General features: G+C 30.7%; 1 protein-coding gene across 4 annotated transcripts in view; it reads right to left on the bottom strand.

The window, feature by feature from the left end:
* The window catches only part of LOC119067858 (homeobox protein homothorax), a 264,173-nt gene that overhangs the window by 163,982 nt on the left and 75,124 nt on the right, over positions 1 to 25,067 (bottom strand). For 2 of the 4 annotated variants that reach the window (XM_037171095.1, XM_037171097.1), the window contains exons 7-8: positions 21,432 to 21,558; positions 14,835 to 14,837 (exon numbers count right to left, since the gene is read on the bottom strand). In XM_037171095.1, the coding sequence (XP_037026990.1) occupies positions 14,835 to 14,837; positions 21,432 to 21,558 (130 nt within the window). The remainder of the gene's footprint in view (positions 1 to 14,834; positions 14,838 to 21,431; positions 21,559 to 25,067) is intronic. The other 2 variants (XM_037171096.1, XM_037171098.1) reach the window with 1 other exon arrangement.

Below are 25,067 nucleotides of genomic sequence, written 5' to 3'. Positions count from 1 at the left end.
ACCGTATACAATGATTGCGGTTTATCGCACCGTGACATCTAATGCCGTATAGGTGTTTGGTAAGTGTTCAAACGAGCACTCTTCTTGATTATGTCTTTTGAGAATGAAATTAACAAAAAAAAAAAAAAAAATGGACGCTTCCCCACCGTACCAGTACTTAAGTTATAAAACAACAGAATGTCCATAGTCATTTTCTGTATTTTTTTCGAGTTCGCTCAATGTTTAAGCCAGACCTTAATCTCTTTCAAAAACAAGATATTAGCCGTCCCCATCGATGTTTTTCGTCGGCTGAAAGATTATTTTGTTTCGTCTAACCCATTGAATCGGTTGCTGCTTCAACTAACCCTTATCATCGACAGCGGCTTCGGCGTGGTCAACCGTTTCAGCTCCAACAATTTTACTCCAAATAATTCTATTCTGTATCCACATGAGTACAAAACTATGATACGCACGTCTGGTAATGACAATATCAGTTGTCAGTTCTAATCATGCCACCAACATGTTCTACTTTCTGACCGACAATCCTCCGGTGAAAATAAAATAGAAAACCATATGGCGAAACAACGATAAAACTTTCACGTCTTTTCGGTGGCAAACAAAATAGTTGATTACACCCGACCGAAGTAAAATCGTCTGGCACAGTGTGCAAAAGCATTACTTCCGTATAATAGTTCTAACGTACTACATGAAACGAAATTCCAGAGTACACATTAAAATGTTTCGCTTTACAGCTAATAGAATATAGGTCACGAAAGGGAATCATATGGAAACTTTCTTCGGAATAGATTGTAATTAGCAACAACAATAAAAGAAACGGTAAAAAGTGAGGAATGTTTTCATGAAATCAGGTAGAAGAAAAATACAGCAATTTCTTGCATAAATTATGACACGAAGTTCTCTACTTGAACTTAAAAATCATGTTGCATAAATTACGTTTGTTTAACATGATTGTACGATTTTTACTGCAAAATCATTAAAGAATTTCATTTCATCAAACAAACGAAAAAAAAGGAAATAAAAAAAGTAAAATGGGAGATTGCTCTACAATATTTTTTTAATTATTTTTATACTTTTTTTCAACATTTATTCATTTTAAATGAATGGGGCTTAGAACAATTAAACATTTTACGCTTTGTATTAAAAAAATTATAATTAAAAACGATTTTTTATCTCGTTGCAAAATTTTAATGATGTAATAAACACCTGAAAAGCATTCATTAAATAGTTTTCATTGCGCTTGAGAAGAGGAAATTAATTTTGCTTTGCATGACTGCATGTTTTGCTGCACACTACATAAAAAACTGTATAAAATACATTCGCGATACAATTCACGTAATAGTAAAATGAATTTCATCCTTCTGTTCAAAAATATTCTCGCATAGAACGAGCACATCGAAGACATATATAGAGCATATGGTCGATGAAATCCAACAATAGCCGAAGACAATGTGTGCATTGCAAATTCGGTATGTTGAACATTATTTATTGAGCTAGCCCCGTATCTAAGTCAAACTTCAAAAGCATCAAACCAACAAAGAGCATAAGGTACTTGTCGATGCTGACTTGATGTTTAGCAATGTCATTGTCATTTTTACGCTATACAAAACATTGTTTAACATTCCCTTGGCTGAGTCACAGGCAGAAACCATAAATAACGAAGAAGAAAAAATGTCGCGACGTTCAAAACGCGTGAAAAATTCAAATCTATTCTGATATATGAAGAAGTATTTTTCTGAAATAGTCGTTTCAAAAACCCAATGCCTTAATTACACTTTTCGATCGCGCGTTAATTTACTAATGAGAAATACGAAGCAAAAACAAAATTAAATTAAACGAAAAACATTATTGTGTTGAAAGTCTGTCCGAAAAAAGCAACAGTCTTCTTGCCCTTGTATGTCCACAAAATGAATAACATTAAATTAAAACGAATCCACCAACGACAGACCAGAAATGAAGTAAGAAACGAAAAAAAACCTGTCCAATCCTTTTAAACTTATAAATTAATTATTTCAAAATTAATATCAAAATAAAAATACCTGCACAAAATCACATCACATCATAAATTAACAATTCAAAATCAAAGTATAAAATAATAAATACAAAAAAAGAACTGAGAAAAAAAAAACGGGCGACGATCCATAATATATATGGTTGTGTGTGCAGCAAGCAGCCTCTACACCGGAGCTTACTATAAGAGCGGTTTTCAGTTCATTAACAAAAATATAATATAAACCAGCTCTTAATTACAAATTAACAAAAATTAAATATAAAAAAATATTTATTTTTATTTGTTATATTCTGTCTGGATTTATAATATTTATTTTTAATTCCGTTTAGGCAAAAGGCATGGCATTTCTGTTTAGAGAAAAGATGGATTTTTTTGTGCTGTATTCTGTGTTCAAAATAACTTTTTTTTTTCTTCTTTCGTGATATCGAATATTGAAGTTGTAATAAATTATGAAAATCGTTTTAAAATGTTAATTTTGATTAAAACTTGATGCTATCCATTAATATTTATTTGGATGTATTGACATCGAGCATGGAAAAAGACTAAAAAATGGCATTTAAATGTAAATTATTATAATTATTGAAGCAGTCTGCTCGTCAATATTACACTATAGATGTTAATGAAATATTTATTGGACAGAGATTGTGTTACTGGATATTATTTTTGTGAAACAAGTTTACTGAACTTTTATATTACACGAATCGAAATGTTGTCTACTGGGGGTGCCACCTAATTGGTGCAACGTTGAAATTTAAATCGCCTTTCGACTGTCAGCTAATGAACGTTGCAATATTTTAGGACAACTAAGCTGTTTTCGTCTTCGTGGAATATTTCGCTTTAAATCGCTCTGTACATCTGATGAGTCTCAACTTTTCCTAGTGCAAATAAAAGTCTCAAAAGTACGAAAAACGTATACTAGCACGTGTCAAAGGACAGGAGATCTGAAACAATGAACTTTTCGAACTTTTACAACTTTAATTTTCACCCGGTTTAGAATAGTTTCAACTATCTCTAAGGGTCGACTCAGTTGAACGAACCAAGAATTTTACACCCTAGCCATTAAAAACGCCGAAAATGTTTGCTTTCAGACTCCCCTCCCAACCCTGAAAGAATGTACGTATCCTAGTAAAAAAAAAGAAAGTTTCAAAGGTTCGAAATCCGTCGAAACAATGATAAGACTTTCTTTTGTGAATAGTCAATGGCCACTAACGACCCGTATTGCTGATGGTTCTCAGCCACATTCTGCTAGACAATAAAAATGTTCTCAAAAAACTTACTTCTTTACAACGACTTACGATAATCTTTCAAATGACGAACGACAAAGTAAAAATTTTGACATTCGAATCACATGAAAATAGTGAGTGTGTCACATACCTGAAACAGAAAAGAAAGAAGACATTATTAACTTTGTTACACAATTAGTTTTGATATTGTTACTGTTATACGATTCCATATCAGCCAAGTTTTAATAAAAAAAAGTATTCGTTTAAAGAGAAAATATTGTTTGTACGGATGTCCTTCTTATTTTGCTGTTGTTTTGTTTGTTTTTTCTTTTCTTTTTTTTCTGTTGTTGCTTAAATGATACGAAATTGAAGGGTGGGTGTACTACATTTTCTCATAACAAAAGTTTCATTCTTTTAACTAACAACGAAGAAGAAGAGAAATATACATAACGAATCCACTCTCCAACAAATATACGAAATTTTCGTTTTATTCGAAATGTATCAAATTAAGGGTGACAGAAATTTATTAATTTATTTGTATGTATACACGTAACATGGGGCTGAATAATGCAATGTAATGATAAAATAGGTGGAAAACGAAAGACGAGAAAAAAAAACAGAGAGAAAATAAATAGAAGATATGGTCTTGTTGTGTAGCAGAAAAAAAGTGTGTATGAGGAAACAAAAATGTATTTTTGCTATAAATTAATAATAAATATAAATGTAAAGGATAAGCACTTAGATATACTTTTTAGTAAGGATAATCATGATTTATGTGTTTTCCTTTGTGATAGGGTAGGCATTAAAAATATTTATAATGAGATATAACGACAGAAAAGAAATCTCTTCCCAGTCCACCGTTAAGTTTTTCTCTGCGTTCGGATTTTTCCTATTCTATTTTTCTTCTTATCTTGCTTGGTTGATTAAAGTTAAGTTATTTCGTTAATATGCTGGCAGACAGGGAGTAGTTTATTTGCAATCAAATTAAATTGGATTTATGGCTTGTAAAATATAATATGAATGCAAGGTGGATATTGTGGGACTGACGATATTTCCTTGTTGACATACTTATACATTTATATATTATGGTGATTCGTTAGGACTAAACAATCCATATCCCTAAAACCTATTAACTTTTTAGGGTTTATATGGGCCATCCACACACACAAAAAATGAAATTTTGAACAGAGTGTCAGAGGTCTCTCCTTTGAGGGACGGGACACTGACGAAAAATATTACCTGCATCAGGTAATTTTGTCTCCAGGTACTATGTATTAGTTGCCGAAGTTGTATTATTTACTTCATCTGCGACAGAAATAACCTGGAATTGAAGTTACCTGCTACAGGTGATATTTGTAGGTTTGTCAGTGGGGAAGGGATTAGGGGATGACGCCTCAGAAAATGTTCTGGCAATATATGAATTTTCCATAAGAAAACCAGTTCACAATAAAAATGTTTTAAGCGAAAAACTAATTTTTATCTTTTTTTAAGATATTGTAACGAAAAGTATAATTTATATCAAAATTTATGTGCTGATATCCATAAAAAATGTTCCGAATTCATTCTTTTATCAAGTGAAATGGCGTTCTGCTGTCATTAATCATGTAAACCATAACTAATATTCGAAAAAAAAAACCAAACGAAAAGCCAATAAAAACATCAAAGACCTCAACCAAAACAATTTGTCAAATACTCAAATAAGTGAAATGTCCAATATTAAACTAATATTTAAATAATTATTATTTATTCAATAATAATTAACTTATCTCAAAACAACACCAATAAATTTTGCCACCATTAAAATCACATAAATTTTTTTTTCCCAACAATAAAACGTTAGATATATGAACTAGGCAAGTTTATAAATAAAATACACAACACCCAAACATTTTAATTAATGATCAATCTAAACCACATAAAAATATATATCTTTGAAATAAAAAAAAATTAAATCTCATTAAGAACATCTTCATTTAAATTCAATTGTTGGACTGTTTAACAGGCAATCTAAAAACGCTCATGATAAAAACTAATAAATATTCAATTAACTCCATACGAAACGAAAATACTAATAAAAATAAGAAGTAAAAAAAATACTTTAACAAAAATCGGACAAGAAAGAGTATTGTCTAGTCAATGACCTAGTGAAATTATTTTCATTCAGCTTATATTAATAAAACTACTTGTAACGAATGGACAAATAAAAAATGGTTATTGCTATTTAAAGTCACATATAATCTATAAATTTTATTCGTTGTGCGTGGACTAATAAAATCAAAATGAAAATGATTTATGAATATAAATAAAATTCTCGTCAGTTAAAATTATATTTGAAAAAGCTAATGGCAATTAATTATTTTAAAATTAATAATCAAACATTTTATGCATTAACATGGTAATTAAATTAAATATATTTGATATGCATTCAGCATAGTTATACAATACACGTACGACTGATTGCCGATTATAATAACTAAACATTAGGCAAAATAAAAATCATTTCTTTTTTTTGGTAATTCGTTTTTATTACAACATTTCGTTCAACAGTTTATAATAAAAAAGAAGCAATGAAACTGACAAAGCAAATTTTTAATTTGTGATTTTTTGATCAATCGACCACAAAAATCGTACAATATTTCAAGTCTCGCTAAAAAAGATTCTTGTGGATTATTCTCTCTCCGATAAATCAATTCATACAATAATGTGATCACTCATAAATTTCATTTTCATCCAGATATTCCTATTGAAAAAATTATTCACAGCATGAAATGTCAAAACAATAAAATCGATTATCATTAGATATACGAAAATAATACAGAAACACACATACACATCCCCACCAACCATAAGATCTATGATGTTTTTGACAGCTGAAAAATAGAAAGTTTTTTTTTAAAAACATTTCTCTGGAATCGTTTTCATTATGCCTATGTCGTCAGAATCGTTCTAAATATGTATACGTCTAGATGTATAGCATATATTGATTCACATCTACGACACACAAAGTGTATTGGTTGCAGAGAGCGAAGTTATACATTATAATGTTATGACTGTCTCAGATGGAAAGCATTTTTTTTCGTCTTTATTTTGGTAGGGCTGCGTATTATTTGAATAAAGAAACGAAAATTTGTAACAATTTACCACGGGGATGGAATTTAAAATATTAGAAAATAATGACAACCAGAGTATACTGGTAAACAACAAACAGAACGACCGATTTTATTATTTTTTGAATCTTTTTTTTTTTTCTTACCAATAAAGTATTAATAATAATTTCGTTAAAAGGTCAATGGAAAGATGGCAAGAAGTAAAGGCAGAACATTCTCTTGAAGTTGATATTTATCAAAAGAATAAAATGAATTATGTTATTTGAGAGACAATATGAACGTTCATTTTTAGACTTGTGTAGACCTTAAATCGGATTTTGTCATTTTATAAGTAGATATCTTCATACAAATGTCTTCTATTCTTAGAAATATATTTGATTTATGAACACACCGAGAATATATATCTTCATAATGCTAAAGCAGTAATTCTGCAATGGCAATTAAAAAACCAGGGAAAGTGTTAACGTTAAGCCTTGATGCTGGGGTTCGTACGTTCTTTCATCAGTCGGTACGTAATTACATCTCTTCGGAACAATATGCAATAACATCTCAATGATTTACAAGAACGAGCCAATTTAAATACGTTTTCATTGAACATTTGTTGGATATTATACTCATAAATTGTAGTTTTTCTCTTCAATTGTTAACATACATTTCGTGAATTTCTTTGAACTTTCCGCGTATTGTGTATACCAACTTGTTAAATAACTGACCTCTAACAAAGTATTTTTCTTAACAACAGCAAGTTTCACTCGGTGTATTCCAAAAATTAATAATTTCATGAATATGTAGCAGTTGTCGAGTACAGAACATTTGTGTTTTTTTTTCTGTTCTTCTTAAAAAAATGAGAAACCTGTAAAAGCAGGTGTTTATTCAAATCAATCGTTTCATTTTATATAATATTTAATATACGTTAAACTTTAATAAATTATTTAATTCCAGCACACCGTCCATTGTATTATTCTAGTATGGTTATTCAAAGTGAATCCCAACACTTAGCCACATCGCAGCGATATACACCATCATACAACAACAACAGAAAAAAAATCACTTATCACCCGAAATAATTATTGTGAAAATTATTATGTCTGCGCCCAGAGTATAATGAACGGAATGTGTGTTGTTGAAGAACATAAAATAGCAGCGCTTTTATTGAACATATTTTAATAAAAATAAAAAAAGAACGTGTGCTTCAATAAAAGAAATTAGTGAATGATTAATCAATTTTTTGGTATACAATGAAGAGAAAAAAAAAATACTTTTTAAGAATGTGTAAATGCACTTAAAAAATGTACATTCGATATCAAAATCGATTGAACTATATTAATGGTAGTGGCTATACATGAACCGATTTTTTTTTAAATTTGTTAAATGTCTTTTTGTGACGGTTAGTGCATAACTCTTCTCATATATACGATCCACTAAACAATCGAAATGAGTGGACAATATAGGAGGCTGCATACAAATATCGTGAAGGAAACATCAAACCACAGCATTTAAATTATTATCTCAAGTGGTACGATCGAGCAAAATCGTAAAGTGATTGCATTCCATACAAACTACACTCCAATCAGCCAATATTTTCATTACCCCCGAAAAAAAAACCGAGTATACCCGCTTTCAATGACACAAGGGATGTTTGAATTCCTGTTTTGTCTAATTTTAAGTATCGATAAATGTCAAAATCACACATAAAGGGATTTTTATGTTTTGATAGTACACAACAACTATGCTGATGTATGCTACCGAGTTCAACTATTATATGTTTATCTTGTTTGGAGAAGAAGAATGAAAAAAATCATTTCGCTCTGGTTTACGGTTTAGGTATAGAGTCATTCAGACATACCTACTACATAGAAAAAAAAAACGGAAGAAAACAAACAAACTCTGCCCGAAGCTATGCTTTTTGAATTGATATTTACGTTGAAAGAGATTTACTGTATATTAGAACATATAAAGCATAAGGTATATCGCTGCATACAAACATGTTTCAAAGACCCATATTTATATTAGCTTTTCCTATAAAAACAGGGTTGATTTTTGGTTTATGAAGCGGCAGTGTGTACTACACACTGTTTTGTGTGTGTGTAGATTGAATATATGTATATATATATGGAGAAAATGTAATTTATTTATTTATTTTTTTTTCGGGCATAAATTTATTTTTATAAACAATATAAGCGATCTACTTTTATATACGATTAAGCCCACTTGACTAATGTGGTAAAATATGTTTTTGATAAACAAATATAGAAATTTATGGGGGTTGTTTTCGTTTAATGTATTTTATTATTATGGAAATAGATGCGGTTTTCAGATTTGAAATTGGAAGGTTTTTTATTAGCGTTTTTTCGGTTGATATGTTTATGGGAAATTGATAGAAAATTTGATTTTTCCATGGTAAAATTATTTTTTTTATTCTAGAAATGGATAAATTTCGGGTTTTTGATTTTGTTGTATGCGGAAGCGAGCCATTTCGACATTTTGTTTTCTATAAAGGCAATTTTCCCTAACTATCTGACTTAATGCAAAGCAATCAATCCGTACGAGCTATACAGAGATGTCTCTTTTTTATACAAAACAATCCGTGACCCCAGTCGCTTGAAATATGCCATTCTCGGAACATTTGTATCATTCTCATTCGACTTTGAAATATAGAACTAACTATTTTCACTCACACTTATAGCAATTCAAAGTTCGTGGGTCAAGTAAATATAATAATTCTAAAGTGAGCGAAGAAATTCAGAAAATGTTCAATTCACAAAGACTAAAATCTGACAAAGTTGTTTTTACCACCAAAACGAGAACTGTTAACTGTGATATGCATTACATTCTCCTTCGAAAAACCATAAAATAAAATAAATTGCTCCAGTTGCGATTATAAGAACGTTACGTTATGACTATATCCAATTTTAAATCAATACCGATATTCCGTTCATACTCACAAACACTCATATTCATGGATATATCGACAGTAGAAATTCAGAATTTCATCTAATCATATGATCTATGTGATACCTCTACTCAGCACATCAAAATATTTCCCGAAAAACTTCATTTTTCTAAATCGAAACATAAATCCAAAAACTCTATTAGCGATACCGATCTAAATCCAACAAATTTCACACATAAATTTATTCAAGCACACTCAAAAACATCTAAATCCCTCTTTGCAAAAAAAAGCGTAAATAAATTATTACTCTTTTCTATGCGAGTTTGATATTACCCGAAAAATTTCATAGTATATTACACCATCCATATCTCATATAATTTATAAAATAATTTTTGTTTTACAGATATGAAATTTATTGATCAATAACAATTAAATTCCGACAAATACGTCCTGATTTATTGTTTCCTATACGTCTTTAAGTTTCAGTTGTTATCGTCATTATATTGATATTTTTTCCTCTATTTTTTTCTGCTTATTTTTTTTTTCTTTGCTTTCCCAAAGACGAACGATATTTTCTACCATGCCAAAAGTAGTACATTATAACACATATCTACAAATGCGGTACATATACTTTCATAGGGTGGGTGAAAGGTCGTGCTATTTTATTACAAACAAAATATTTTTGTGGTAATTCTGATAACAATAATTACAAACAAAAAAAATAACACAACGAGAGAATTACTTCATTAGTAAATTTAATTATCTCATTATTATGTGTAAGTGCCTTGTATTTATAGAAATATAAATTATAATTCTGTACATATACTTGGGTGGCTTGAATCGGCCGATAACCACCAGTTTTATTTATACAAGCGTTAATCAATATTTAACGACAAAAAAAAATCAAAATGGCAATTAAAATGTTTCAAATGATTAATAGCTATTAATTAGGAAATGAAGTGTAGATAACGGGGCATGATAAGCCGAACTTCCTTCTATCTGTTTTAAAATGAATTACTCGTCAAATCTCTGTATGAATTCTCAACAATGGTTATTTTGTATCAGCAGTAATTTGGTTTTGTAGATTAACTAGTTCAAACACATAATCTCGACGAGTCAATGAAGAGACCGATGTATGAGAGTTGAATCAACTTAATACGACACGAGATAGATCTTAAAATGAGTGGATCCAAGAAAAAGGGGTTTTAAATGTTACGGTTCACAGAGATCAATGTTGATAGTTAACATACACATACTGTGAATTATGACGATCCCATCGTTGAACGATTACATATTTCATCTAGGCCGAAAATTTTATGACTACAGGAGATGTTTCGAGACATTCTACTATCATGCAAAACTCAATTTGTAATATATAGGAGCCAAAAGAATGTTCAACTAAGCCATCAGGAAAACGTGCACTTCGTACAACCAATTTCAAAAAGGCGAAGCAATGTCCTATAGAATATGTTTCCATGGAACAACATTGCTCCATTAAACAGATAATTCTTCAATCAAAAGAAAATGAAAACTTAATTTTACCTATGTCAGAATAAGCACACACATTATGCGGAGAAAAAAAAAGTAAATTTGAATTCCTCTTTTCCTTGCATTCTTCCCATTCCCTTAATTAACACAAAACGGAAAACTGACATTTTTCTTCCGAAAAATACCCTTTTAAATAGAATTTATCACAACCAATCTATTCTGCAGGCAGAAAAAAAATCGTACAGAAAAAGCAAAAAGAAATGTATAAACGCTCGTTTCCCCATTATCTACGTATAAAATTGTCCAACCAACCTGAAAATATAATATTAAAATCGTCGTATAGCTTTCATTAATATGGAAATTGGAATCAATACTCCCGTTGATGAGAAATCAGATCGTGACCCCGATTCTAATTTTTTTTTTCTGTTTCCCTTCGAATGCTTTCCCGTTCTGATAAAAAATTTAAATTTTAAAATGACTTATTTCAATGGCCATTAGTGAATGGACGAATGAAAAAATAAAACTTTAAAATCAACTGCCCCTTTTGCCAATCTCATAATGAAATTATTAACGCTACAGTGGTGCAGATTGTCTGTGTATGTATTATAATAAGGGTTGTTCAACACACATAAAATCTGCATATCTCCATTAACACTACACATTTAGACAATTTGTTTAAATTTCCTGAAACACATTTTCAGAAAAATCATAATGTGAAAAATTTCCTTAATATTCGTTGTGTCTTGTTACACGTATATATACATGTTCACCATATAACCGGTGGAAAAACAAGTATATGAATATATGAGAGGAAAAAAAATGCATTCACCTATGTCAAATATGCCATACGTTATTATATTATTCTGAAAAATTTTTGAAGACAGGGTTGAATCATTCAGTTTTACAATGAGATATGTGTGATAGACAAAACACATTATATGTTAGATACATGGTGGTTTGGCAGAGTTTATTGAGTGGAGTGGATGGGGTGATAAAAAGTATATTGTGAGAGGGATATGTAACGGTTTCATTTTAATATTTCATGTATTATGTGAATACAAATAATGTATTGAATGAAAGGAAGGAAAAAATTGGTGTGCGGTGTATTGGGGTTGCTATATTACCGCATTTCACACCCTTAATATACTGATTTGAACGCTGTCAAATAATTTTTGAGCATTTTTTTGGTAAAATGCGAATACAATTTTATTGTAAAATGTATTTCTACGCATGAATATCATGAATCATGTTTGAGATGAGTTTTTTTTTCAAATGGAAATTCAGGCAGCTAACGTTCTCATGAGACAAAAAATTGAGAGATGTACACACGTCGGAAATAATTTTTAATTCATTTATTCATGGTACGCGTTTTAAAACCTTTGAGGAGAAAACCCTAAAATCATCTGCGGTTGTCCTACACGCCTCAAACTAGATGCCAATTAGCTCATTAAATATGTTTCACAACCTCGTAATTTATTAGTTGAGGTAAGTGCTGTCATCACTATAATGTATTATACGTGCACAGCTTCCTCCCTTAAGCAGGTCCATAATTCAGTAATGCAAGAATTATGGATACAAACACCAGATCTAATAAAACACACTGATTGTTTTCACATGACCTATTAATGGAACAGATTTTATCCGAAAAAACATAAGTACAAACTGAAACGGTTTTCGATTGAAATATGATACTGACGCTGGATAATGTATGTGGTGTACACTTTTTTTTTAAATTTCGTTTCCTATACGTGTAATGTATACAAGCAGTGTCAAAAGAGTTTCTATACGAAAATAATGTAATATAACATCTTCAATAAATGTAATCGAAAAATCTCCATCTTTTGATTTGTTCCTATTCTCAAATGTACAATTTATTCAGAAAAAAGAAGAAGAAAATTCTGAAAAAAATCTCAAAATTCCATTTTGAAATTCAAAATAGCAAAAAAAAACATTGCACCGAGTTATGTTTGATATGTGCACATTTATCAGCCCAAAGGTGTAATCTGCGTAATTTTATAGTCGTATAACATCAACCCTATGAAAAAAAAAACAAATTTTTCCAGTCTTCTGTATAATATTATGTATACAGTGGCTAGCAATATTTCTCTATGCAATACACAATTTCATTCTCATCGTCGGGGAAAAAAACATGGATTTTCCTTTCATATCAAAATGAAAAATAAGAAATTCTGTTTTTATGCGTAACTATACGCTTTTTTTCCTATGGTTGTATCTATTCCATCGATATCGACTTGGGTAATGGATAATATGAATATATATATATGGTAGAGTACGCTCCAATCTTTCTCTCTTCTTTCAATGTTATAATATAAATAAAAATAATGGCGGCATGGTGGTGAGCATTATCATTTCACAATTCGGCGAACACTAACATCATGTTTGATGAACCGTGACTCAATTCGTACGACGTTCCCTTATATTTCTCGTATTTTCTACTTCTTCGACGTGTTTTTTTATTCTTCTTCTAAGCAGAGATAAGCAAAAAGAAAGTCTCTCAACTAAATATACGTATATAGTACATATACAGTATACACACGGCATGTCTAAAGAGTTGTGTAATCATCCTTTGTTCTTTCGGATTCGCTCGAATATAGCTGTATGTATATTTAATCCAGGAACAAGAAACGCATGAGCTATATGTTTCATTACACAATTTTCTTAATCCCAACGTCTTGTTGCAGGGATATACTCGACTTATATTGGTGGTCTTATATTAAATCTGGGAATCCTCAAAATTCTCAGTAGAAATCTTATTCTAATCGATTGGGTTTTATGTATTTCTAATGGAAGTTTTTCTGCCCTGGCCAAGTGAGTCCAGCATCGGTATATCTTCCATTCTTCCGTTATCTTTCTTACTATAAATCAATACTGTTCCACCTTAATAATGTCCTTCGTTGATGTCCCATTATCCTTGCCCATCTTAGCTCAACATAGCTTTGCGCTGATGTATTAAAAGCTTTTTTTTAACAAACGGATCCGAGATTCAAAAGTTTAAATAATAAATTATTCATTAGAAAACAAAATAATATTTAAATAAACTCAAATACCAATCATGACGTGAAATAAAAATTTAAAATTAAAAATGAAATGAATGAAATAAAATGAATCACACCATCGATTTTAAACTATTGTACAAATTTGCTCAATAAATGAAAATAAAAAATAAATTTATTTTTTTCTTTTTTTTTAAATAAATTGACATTTGACACTTTCACAACTCGTAACATATCCCAAAAATATTTGTTTCACACCACATATCGTTATTTTTATAATAAAAAAAAATGAATTTTTTTTCGGCGAGAAACAAAAATTGAAGAATTATTCAAATGCGTTTTTCCAGTGAAACAAGTTCTGACCAATTAAAATTATTGAGTGTATTAAATTTCATTGTGGTTATGTCTTTTTTTGCGTTTCTGTGTTTTATAAATTGATTAATATTTTCGATGAGGCGACGATAAATCAGTGAATAAAACTAATTTTTATATTTCTGACATCGGCTAATGATCCCTGAAGACTTTAATGAAATCACGTTGCAAGTTTAACTTATATATTGATTGGCATATGAAAACAAACTGTGAGAGTGTTCAATGAATATTTATTGTGGGTATTCATATCCTATGTTTAAAGAATATGAATAACTAAATGCAGACAGGGACGTGTTGCATTAGCGAATTATGTAAGAAATGAAATTTAAACATTTTTTCTCTTTATATTAAAGCTTCATGATGCAAGGAGAAAGTAGTAAAAAACAGATTTCATTTTTCGTATAATTCGCTAATCTTATGCATCTGAAAGAATCTTTTTTAAGTTTATTGCAAGTTAAAATGATTTTAAAGTATCATTGTTTCCTCACTCAAGAAAAATGTACATTTTCTACTGGTTTCACTTGCACAATTTACCAAAAGTGGAGCGTTTGTTATGACTAATAAAAGGAAAATAGCAAAGAACTCCATGTTCCTGGTATCCGATGACAAGAAAAATGATTAACGAGACCCATATACTTGTTTTGGTAACAGGTGTTAACAAGAAAAGAAAGCAACTAAAGTTAAAATGTTGCCATTACTGAGGGTAAAGTGGACTGCCATTTTCGCTACCATCTTTTTCTTTCTCAAAAGTATTTACACCATTTAGCAACATCACAAATAGATGCCTTGCTTAAATTTCTTAAAAAGACTAAAGAGAGCATATCTTTTCCCTAGCATTTTATATCATTGAGAGAAGAAAACGAGGAAACATACCAAATGCGTCCAAATTACCTGTTACGAAATATGTTAACAAAGAGCGTTGCGTGTGATTTCATCGCTTCATTTCACTTAACAATTGTTATTACAAAGAAAACAATACCTACAACACAATATACACGTTCATCCTAAGCATATTGATGAAAAGTGTAGCCCTGATAAATATGATCATTTAATTGTGGTTATTACCGTCTGCACATACATTGTGTACACATATTTTGAACATGTTTGACCCTGCATGTATGCAAGCAGACTCCTAATTATTTACTAAAGCAATTGTTAGGAATATCGAGCAAAAAATAACACATTGATTTTGTGTTGATTTTAATTGTAATTACATAAACCATACTCATTGCCTCGGGAATCATATACAAAAATGCATATGAAAGTAACTGCGCCTTTTGTCTTGTTTGATCACATGCTTTTTGAAAATAACGTCGAGAGAAGGAAAAAAAAAGATTTAACATAAATATTATCGATGGAAAAACCCGAATACCGTTTGTGTTCGAATAAAAGTTGCAATGTTCAAGTATATACAAAGACCCGAAAAATATAAAATTATTATTTTTGTATTTTTATTTGGCTTTTCTTTTGATCCCCAAAGGTGTATTTTAAATCGTGTGTTATTGATACAACCAGACGCAGACAAAAAGTAACGACAGAAATCAATTTGGATTTTTTTTTGATGTTGGGTGTTAAAAGGAAAATAAAGAAAAACACACGAAAAACATCTGAAAAACCGCAAAAATTTTATTAGTTATTTCGGTAAACATGCCATGTACATCATAGTTTGTTTAAAATATAATTAAGTTACTTTCTGGAAACATTTTCTTTTATTTGTGGTACAACTTTTACGCAACTTTGTGATAAAAGATGAAACGAAACAGGTAACGAAATGTTTACTAGCAATATTGTGGAGACGATAGCTCGATGTCTTGTGAATGTATATATTCATTTTGTCTAATTAAATACGAGCGACGACAAACGGTTATTGTAAAGTTAGTAAAGATTGATTCAAGTGCACAGTTTTTTTTTATTTTAAAAACAACAAAAACATTTCACATTTTAACATTGTATGCGATATCATCGGCGTTGACTCAACGCAATCCAACTTTATTCATTCCACATGTGAACCAGAGCTATGTATGAACATAACGTCGATTCACCTTGAAATTGTCGCATATAGTAACTCTATTCACACTGACTACTAGAGACATTAATCCAGATTAAAAGGTGAAAGAACCATTTAGAAATAGAACTTGATCTGATCGACGTAGAGATTACGAAAACTAACGATGCTCCATGTCTGCCGTCTTTATAGCAATGTGGATGTTTAATGTACTGAAGTAAGGATTCTGTATATGAATTACTAGCGAAATAGCAGACGAAGTACCAGATTTGATGAATACCTACTATTTTTGACGAAAATCTTCAAGTATGTTGAACGCAAAGACAACCCAACAATCACAACGAGGTTTGTATCAAACAAAAATTTATTGTTTACATCAACAATTATGTAGCAGAGAACAAGAACAATGGTAAAAATGTCTGTCTGCTTGCTTCGAAAATAACAAAGAAGCTAACAGATGAGAGAGTAATTGTATTATTTGGGCAACGAACAGAATTTTAGTGAAAGCTTAATTATTACCGTAATAATTAAGTTTTCACTAAACTGAACCGCTCTGTAATTAAGACTGCAGATGCACTCAACGAAGCAAAATATTCTTTAAAATTTAATGCGTAAGTGTTTACGATAATTATTTGTATCTTTTGTTAAAGAGAACTCTGCTGTTATCGTACGATTAATAATAATGTATGTTGGAACCCTTACAAGAACCTGTCCCAATAGAGAGTTACGATCGATGAAACAAAAAAAAAGAACTAAGAAACATAAAGTAGGAATCACAAAAAAAAATAATCAACATGTGTCCTTTGAACCTTGCATCTGAGCACCGCATGAGAATAAGTCACGATAAAAACATTAATATTCATCAATTTAAGTTGATTTTCCTCTTTATTCATCACTGATTTAATTCAATTCATCTCTTGACGATGATATTGTTTGTATTATCCAACAAGAATTCGAATAAATATAAACAAATTCATCGCACACAAAAAAAGAGAAGAAGTCTATAGTCTCTGATGTGTCGGAAAAACAAATTCTTGGCATCAAGTATTGAATTTAATGTAGAGACAGCTAACTAAATCTAACCGAAAACAGTTCAAAAAACTATAATAACAACCGTCATTTCGGACAGATAATTTATTAACATTAAGAAGTCGGTGTGGATCGAGTATATTACGATACGCATTGTTTATAGTGCATCGCTCATAGATCTGTACTAGGTTATGGTACTTTCATCGTCCATACGAAAAGAAAAAAAAATCTCTGTTTTTATTACACTTTAATAGGTTTACAATATCTTTTACGGGTTTTTATTAATGTTATGGTTGTACCGCATTATGCGTTTACACAGCATATTATTAACATGTTCCTACTCGGCACGAAGATGTTTGTGGTTACGTAAAAACATATTTTTTTTACATGTTTTAGGTAAAAGATCTGAGAAATATAATTATTTGTAGCTGGATAATTAAAAACATTTTACAATTTCAAAGATCTATGTTTAGCCTACGGACCTGACACTGAGAACATTCGAAATAAAAACGTTTTTTTTATTACTATACAAAATCAGTGTCTGTACGTTTCGGAAGTGGGTTTGCCGAATAAGTGGTTTTCAACAATATGTTAGTCTGACGAAGATTTGCCGTATGATTTGAAATACGCACTCAAGTGGATACCCTTTCAACAGCTTGTTGCGGTTTTGTTAGCTTACCACCAACGGAAACAGCCAATCATTATAAACATTTTTTTCGGCATAATTTTACCGTCGAATAAAAGGTGAACAGTGCAGTGGTTTATTTATTTAAATGACGAAAAGGTAGCACACCAATGAATTACATTTAATTTAGTTTCCCAAAACATTTAAAACTTGTCTTATCTCATCAGAAATTTATTCATTTCATAAAATTTAACGTCAAAAAGTCAAATAACTGTCTTCCTCTGTCTGAAATTCAGACTCTCATTAATGCCTTTTCATAACCCTAAACTACATAATAAAACACGAAAACACCACAGAAAACGGTTAAACTTTTGTCATGTTAAATTATCATTGTCATCTAAATTCTAAAACTGAAATGAAGACGAAGAAGAAAAAAAAATAAAATCATCGCAAGAATCGTTTTATACAAATTCCATTTCATCTAACTACCGAGTCTTTCCTGAAGATTCCTACCGAAGAAATGTTTAGATTAAACGTTAAGACGAATGTTAAAATGATTTTCTTATAAATTTATTTAATCTCCATAAAGCATACCAGACGCACAAAGTTATCTTTAAACAATCGTATAGCCGTAACGTAATGCGTCAATCAACCCTTCCATTCATTTGGTCTGGTAAAAAGTGTTGTGTTTCGTATATAAGATATCTTATACATCGCTCTTCTTCACGTTATACGATAAAGCTCACACCATTGTGTGGCATACGTATAACCAGCCCAATGTATACGTACAAATACACTCCATAGAGAAAAGTTATTATCTTTGCTCTTAGTTTAATGTATATAACGAAAGTTTAACGATTATATACATCGAGACTTAATGCCAAACTTTAAAAGCCAAAAGTGTTGAACCGTGGCAACATTTCAAAGAAAGGAAGAAGAAGCATTTAATGATTTAGTATGATTTTTGAATATGAACACCAGAAAAACCACCCTAATTAAAGTATATCTATAGTTAATGTATATTACCTCACCCTGGCATATAAGCACGAAGTATTTAAGAAGGCAAACGCTCCAAATGGAATGGTGTTTGCGATGTGGTTCATAGACAACATTTACTAAAACCCGTAATGATGGTGTTTGGAAGTTTCTTGTCTGTATACCAAAATATAATTTAAATGGTGTTTCAAGGACTTTATTAGTATGTTGGGGAGATATTGAGAAAATTGGATGAAATAAGAAACTGCCTCCAATTCGGAGAAAGGGAGAGAGATTAGGTCATATAAATTTCAAATATGCTGAAAAAACCGAAACTGTGAACGTATATCAGATAATAGTTTGGTCGGGCCAACTTATTAAAAGAAATGTGAATGAATGAATGAACATTTAAAAAACTATTTTGATGTCGTGCCATTTAATTATGATCAAAAACGATAGAGCTTCTAACATACGTAACATTATTACCCTACCGAAAAATGTTTTTTTTTTCTTCATTTTTTGTGTGTGTATTCCTCAAATCAACTAAAACATTTTCATTTTCGTGCTGTGATCAATTAGTTTTGTTTTAATGTGAGCTCATTCGTCTGATTATAAAGTTAAAACAGGGAGACAATTTGTAGAGAATTAATTATAATAGACCCATCACAGATCAGTCATCATCTATAGAGTGTCGAATACAATTTCAATTTACTTGGAATTTCAACAGACTGTCATCCAAAAGGTTCTTCGTTTTATAACAAAAATGTGCTAACTGACACCGAAATGAGAACGAGAACGGACTGTTAAATTTTACGTTGAAAACAAATTGTAATTGAAACATAGGCATTGAATTTGTGAGGAACAACACGATAACGATCTAATCGAGTCACCCTATAAGTAAAAAATTTTTGTCATAAAATATTATTTCATTTAATTTACTTATAATAGAACACTAATGAAATACATTTTCAATACGATAACCAAATGCTCGACAGAATATTTCCGTGGTGGTACACATTTATCGAACAAAAATCTATTATTTGTCATTAGAATATAACCAGTCAAATACCATATCGAAATGTATACACAAAATTGTTAGATTTGTATTCCAAGTTCCCTCTTTCTCTCTCTCTCTCTCTCTCTCTACATCATTAGTAATAAAAATAAAGTGCTTTCGAACCACATTAGAAATATACCCCATGGTCAAAACAAAATACGAAAAAAAAGCGAAAGAAAAGTTTATACGATTTAATAGGAGGTGTAAGGTAATACGAAAAATGTAATAGTTACAATATGCTAACAGCGCGACCTCTTATCTTAGATCTTTTGACACTAATGCGTACAAATTTGTGGCCTATATCATTATTAATAGCAAACAGAGTATTGTATGCCTGCAACTCTATTTGAATCTCAAACAAGCGAGGTACATAAATATGGAGCACAGTACCTTCATGTAAACAAAAAAAAAGTTTTTTTTTCTTCTTTTTTAGAAACATACGTCATTTCGGTGTGTATTATGTTTGAGATTTTAATGGTGGTATATATTCGGCAAGGTGTAGGTATATATGGGTACACGATATATTTATGCTGTCAAAAGGCATTACGATAAAAATCATTGCTTATAGTGGCATATTATAAAGAATAAATATAAAAAAACACATAGAGAGAAAGAAAAAAAAAATCCATGTAAAGTGTTAGCAGTATAAGGTGTATGTATAATCAATATATTTGCATAATGAGCGACAATATCAATGATCAATATTGAAAGGTACTTTATGATAATGTTCCTTTCTTTCGTTTCACGCTTTTTTTCCGGTAATGACAATTTCGATTAAAAAAAAAAAGAATCTACGGAATGTAACGACAGAAATGGAAACTTTGAGTTAGATGAAATTGCCCTTGTTAAATATGTGAATGGCGGGAAAATGGCTATCAATTGACTGTACATGAACGTTTAGAATGCTGAAGTCTGATATGGGCATGTTTTTGTGTGAAATCCAGAGGATGCCTAATATCAAAGTCTGTAAAGTCAATTTGCAGGTCCACTTTACATCAAATCCCAATACTAAGTCACTTCAAGATAGGTTGTTGGATTCTAAAATTTTGGACAAAACTGGTATCAAAAACTGATTTCGATAGAGTGGCTCCAATACAAGTACATACAGTGCATAACAACGTATCTGACTTCAGCTACTTAATACCAAAATGTTACTGACATCTTGACCGTCAGAGATAACTCATAGGGTTTGGTCGGTGTCAAGTCAAAAATCAGAATTAAGAAGTGATCCTACCATTGTAATTATCAAATATTTGCTTCGAGGCCCTGAGCTCCCAGTTCTAGAATAAAGGAGACTTGTTCCAAAAGTTGGAAAGTATCGTAAATTAACGTACTAGGCTCTACTTCCACATTGATATAAAAAACGTTCGTTGACACTCGATGACTATGGAGACTTCATCTACTTGCTCCTTTCTCGTGATCCTGAACTGGATCTCAAGATTTTGTCAATTCGTGTATTAGATAAATAATCACTCTACAACATGAAAGTCAGTTCTAACTGATGTCATGTCATCTTTGGTTGTTTTTCTGTTTTCGCTTTTTACGAAAAATTGAGATCTTTTACCCGAAAATCAATATATACACCGATATGCATCGATAACACTAAAAAACATCAAAAATAGTAAATCAACTCACCTGGATCTGATGTATCTAAGCCTGATGGAGGTTGTTGTGATAATGGTCCTGGCGTACTCCCACTACCCGGCGATCGTGCATCATCATTCATTGCACCACCATACGAAAGCGATGAACTAGGAGGCCGCTATACGAGAGGAAAAAAACGAATAAAACAAAATCGAATAAATTATTGATTCATATTAAGTTGTTACGTTATTACATTTATATTATAGAAGGAATCTGTGTTTCTGAGGAATTCATAAATCTATATGCTTTATCACAACATCATAACATATCCCGAAATATAAATATATTATGTGGATGGAAGGCGGAAAAAAAAGTACACGAAAACCTATTAATAAATATATCTTCGGATATAATATACCGACATCACGCAGACGACATTTTCAAATCACAATTATGATACAAAAGTACTACGATCACGACATTACGAAAAATGTTGCCATAATAATAAAAATATGAAATCCCAACAACAACAATGCCTTATAAAAGCGAATAAAAACTTCGAATTCGAACGAAAAGACGAGAAAACATTTTATTTGTTATGAATAATAATTTTTATTTTTATATTATTAAACGTTGCTCCTCGCTCCATGTTTTAAACATATATTATTGTTTTTTTCTTCTTCTTATAATTGTTTATTAATTTATCGATTTCGGTTTTTCGAAATGTTTGGTTCATTATGGCTTGTCTTCGAGAAAATAATATCTGAGAAATTTCTGTATTAATACGCCATGAATTCTACACACAGATGGAATATGATCAGTTTGTAGTAATTCATCCATTTCATTGAAATGGAATTATAATTAAATGGACTTGGTTTACGATTCGACAGATTTAACAGTGAGAACCATGCTAAATATTCGACATAGCTTACCATTCAAATACTTTGAATTTTTACATGACTTTCTCAGAATCTTACAGAGTCCGGATAAAAAAGTGAGCTATGCGCATAAATCATAACTTTTAAAACTGAGGTCTAATTAAAACAACGAATCAAACAATCACTAACCTGTATGTATTATATATCTGATATACATTCAATTTGGAGTCTTTCAAATGGACTTAATTAATTCGTATTATTGAATCGTTATAATTTTTATGGTTTGGTTTTGTTCTTGTCACAGCGTTCATAATATCGATTTCAAGGCCATCGGAATTGTCTAGACCTTAGGCGCAAACACAATGTCACACAAGGAATCGGTTAATTGAGTAATTTTACGGTCATGATATGCAGATTTGTAATTTGTTTTAATTTATTCTGCTTCGCAGTAGAATCTGAGACTGAGATTAACATTTAAAAAAAAAATTAAACCTAACAAATCCAAAACATTTGTGTTATGTTTTCATAGTACTTCTATGGATGCAATTGGAATTGTTACCTTCTATATAGACGAGGAAAATACATGTCTTTGCAATTTTTCACGAAGTCGGTTCACACAACTAAAAAACGTATTTGTTAAGTTACCTAGTCAAGCACTTAAACTTTCTTTTTGAGATGTACGAACTTGTAATTCACTTCCTAGTTGCAGATAAAACAAGAAGAAAGTAAACAATAAGATGGATGCACTACCACGCCACGACAAGAACTAATGACAAAGGTCATATTGTTTGTCCAAACAAAATGAATGCGTTTAATTCTCCGAGGAAGATTTTTTTTTATTAAAGGTTGTACCGTTATCGAAAGAGCGCTATCATTTAGAACTACACATTTTATAACGTACGTAACGATTATATATCAGAATTATCAGGCATTAGAAAGGTATGCAAGTTAGCAATATTTTTATCTTACACTCACGGAATTTTGAAAACCGATACATTTTCTGTTTTGTGGTTTACTGGTTTGTTTGTGAATTTTGCATGTATTTTTATATGGAGAAATCAGAAACTCAAGTAAAACACAGAAACAGAAAATGTGTTGGTTTTCAAAATTCCGTGTGTGTACTACAATGAAAAATGAAGATACATTGAGCGGACAAGAAATTAATGGAAGTATGAATCATGTAGGATCGATCAGCCGATTTATATTTAACAAAAATGTCAGAATAATAGAAAAATCTCTATATCCTCCCGGCCGACATTAGGCCATTCGTGCTTTATATTTTCATTTCAACTAACGATTCAACTTATAATAGAGAGCGTTTCATTGCGTTAAGTGCTATAAAGTACTTTGTTCCACCCATAATTTCTAAAATTTGGCTAAATGCCTAAAATACTAATATCTTCTACTGAGAGAGACTGTAAAAATAGTACACTGCAACGAAGAGATTTCTGAATAGTAACGCTTTCTTTTCACTCGTTTAAATACTCTAGGTAAACAAAAACTTCCTAGCCTAGACCATCGTCTGTGAAACCTGTACAAGAGACCATATTGAGTGGAGATTTCATTAAGAAATATTCAAATAGCCAAATTCATAAATTATACTAACACCATGTGTGTTAGCCTGAAATATTTCTGGCTAAGTTGATGACTAGTTGAAAATATTTCTTTAGAATGCAAATGAAGAAGAATATATATCACCGAAAAACAGTAACTTTCTTGCATAACTTGAAAGCCTTCGTTAACACTTTGAAACTGTGGTATACAGAAATCTAAAACCAACAAATTTCACTCGGCCGAAATTTAAAAAAAAAATTAAAATATAAAACCATTCATTATATTTGACTATCACTATTTGTCCATATCGGCTTTTTATAAATCCACCATTAATGGATTTAGACGTCTAATTTAGATATACACTCATATACCGTAACACCATTACACACTGAAACACATTATATTTTATTATAGGTATTATAAAGTTATACTATAATAACCCCGAAAAAAAATTAGAGTTATAGTAACGTGTGTTAAAAGAATATTGTTTTTTATCATCGAAAAAGTCTTGAAACCAACGTACAAAATTAAAAGTATTTAAAAATGTTTTTTTAAAGGTCATATCGTTAACTAAATTACCGAATGTTTTTTTTTCTTCATGTTTTTAATATTTTTTTACGTTGTATATTGGTCTTTCAATAATTAATTTGAATTATAGTTTTGGTCTACGAATGCTTTTGGCTAGTTTTTTTTTCGTATTTAATGGTAATAGAATTTGAAAAGATTTTTTTTTAAAAGAAATTTAATTAGAGTAGAAAATGATGCGTTCTTAAAAGATGAAAATTCTTTTGATTAAATTGTACAATGAGATAAAGATGAGGTAAGAAAGAAAGAAAAAAAAATCGTCATAATGAATGTAGTTAACTACATGAAAAGAACAGATATTTCTCGGTAATGCGGTCTCACTGGCTCACCACTAAAACTAGTTACAATGGATGCTTCAATACAATCCAATGTAAACTATACAATAGAATTTAAGTACAATGTCATGGCATATCATCTGTCTGTGAATCTCCAGTCAATTGTTAAAATAGTTCATATAATTGTCGATCATGTCCAATAACTATTGGCAGAGAACTTATGCGTCCTATTGATCGTCTGGTTCCATATTTGAACATACTTTACCCGCCTAATCAAATGCTGACGCGATATTCGTGCCGCACCGTGTACGTATTACACATAGTACATATTTCTTAATATAAGAAGCAATTTGCATCAAATTAGGCGACTCGTAGTGGATAATAATAAAAACTGG

Source organism: Bradysia coprophila (genome assembly GCF_014529535.1).
Source record: "Bradysia coprophila strain Holo2 chromosome X unlocalized genomic scaffold, BU_Bcop_v1 contig_130, whole genome shotgun sequence".
NCBI lineage: Eukaryota > Metazoa > Arthropoda > Insecta > Diptera > Sciaridae > Bradysia > Bradysia coprophila.
Note: the sequence above shows the minus strand (reverse complement) of the source record. Positions and strands in the feature narration are given on the sequence as shown.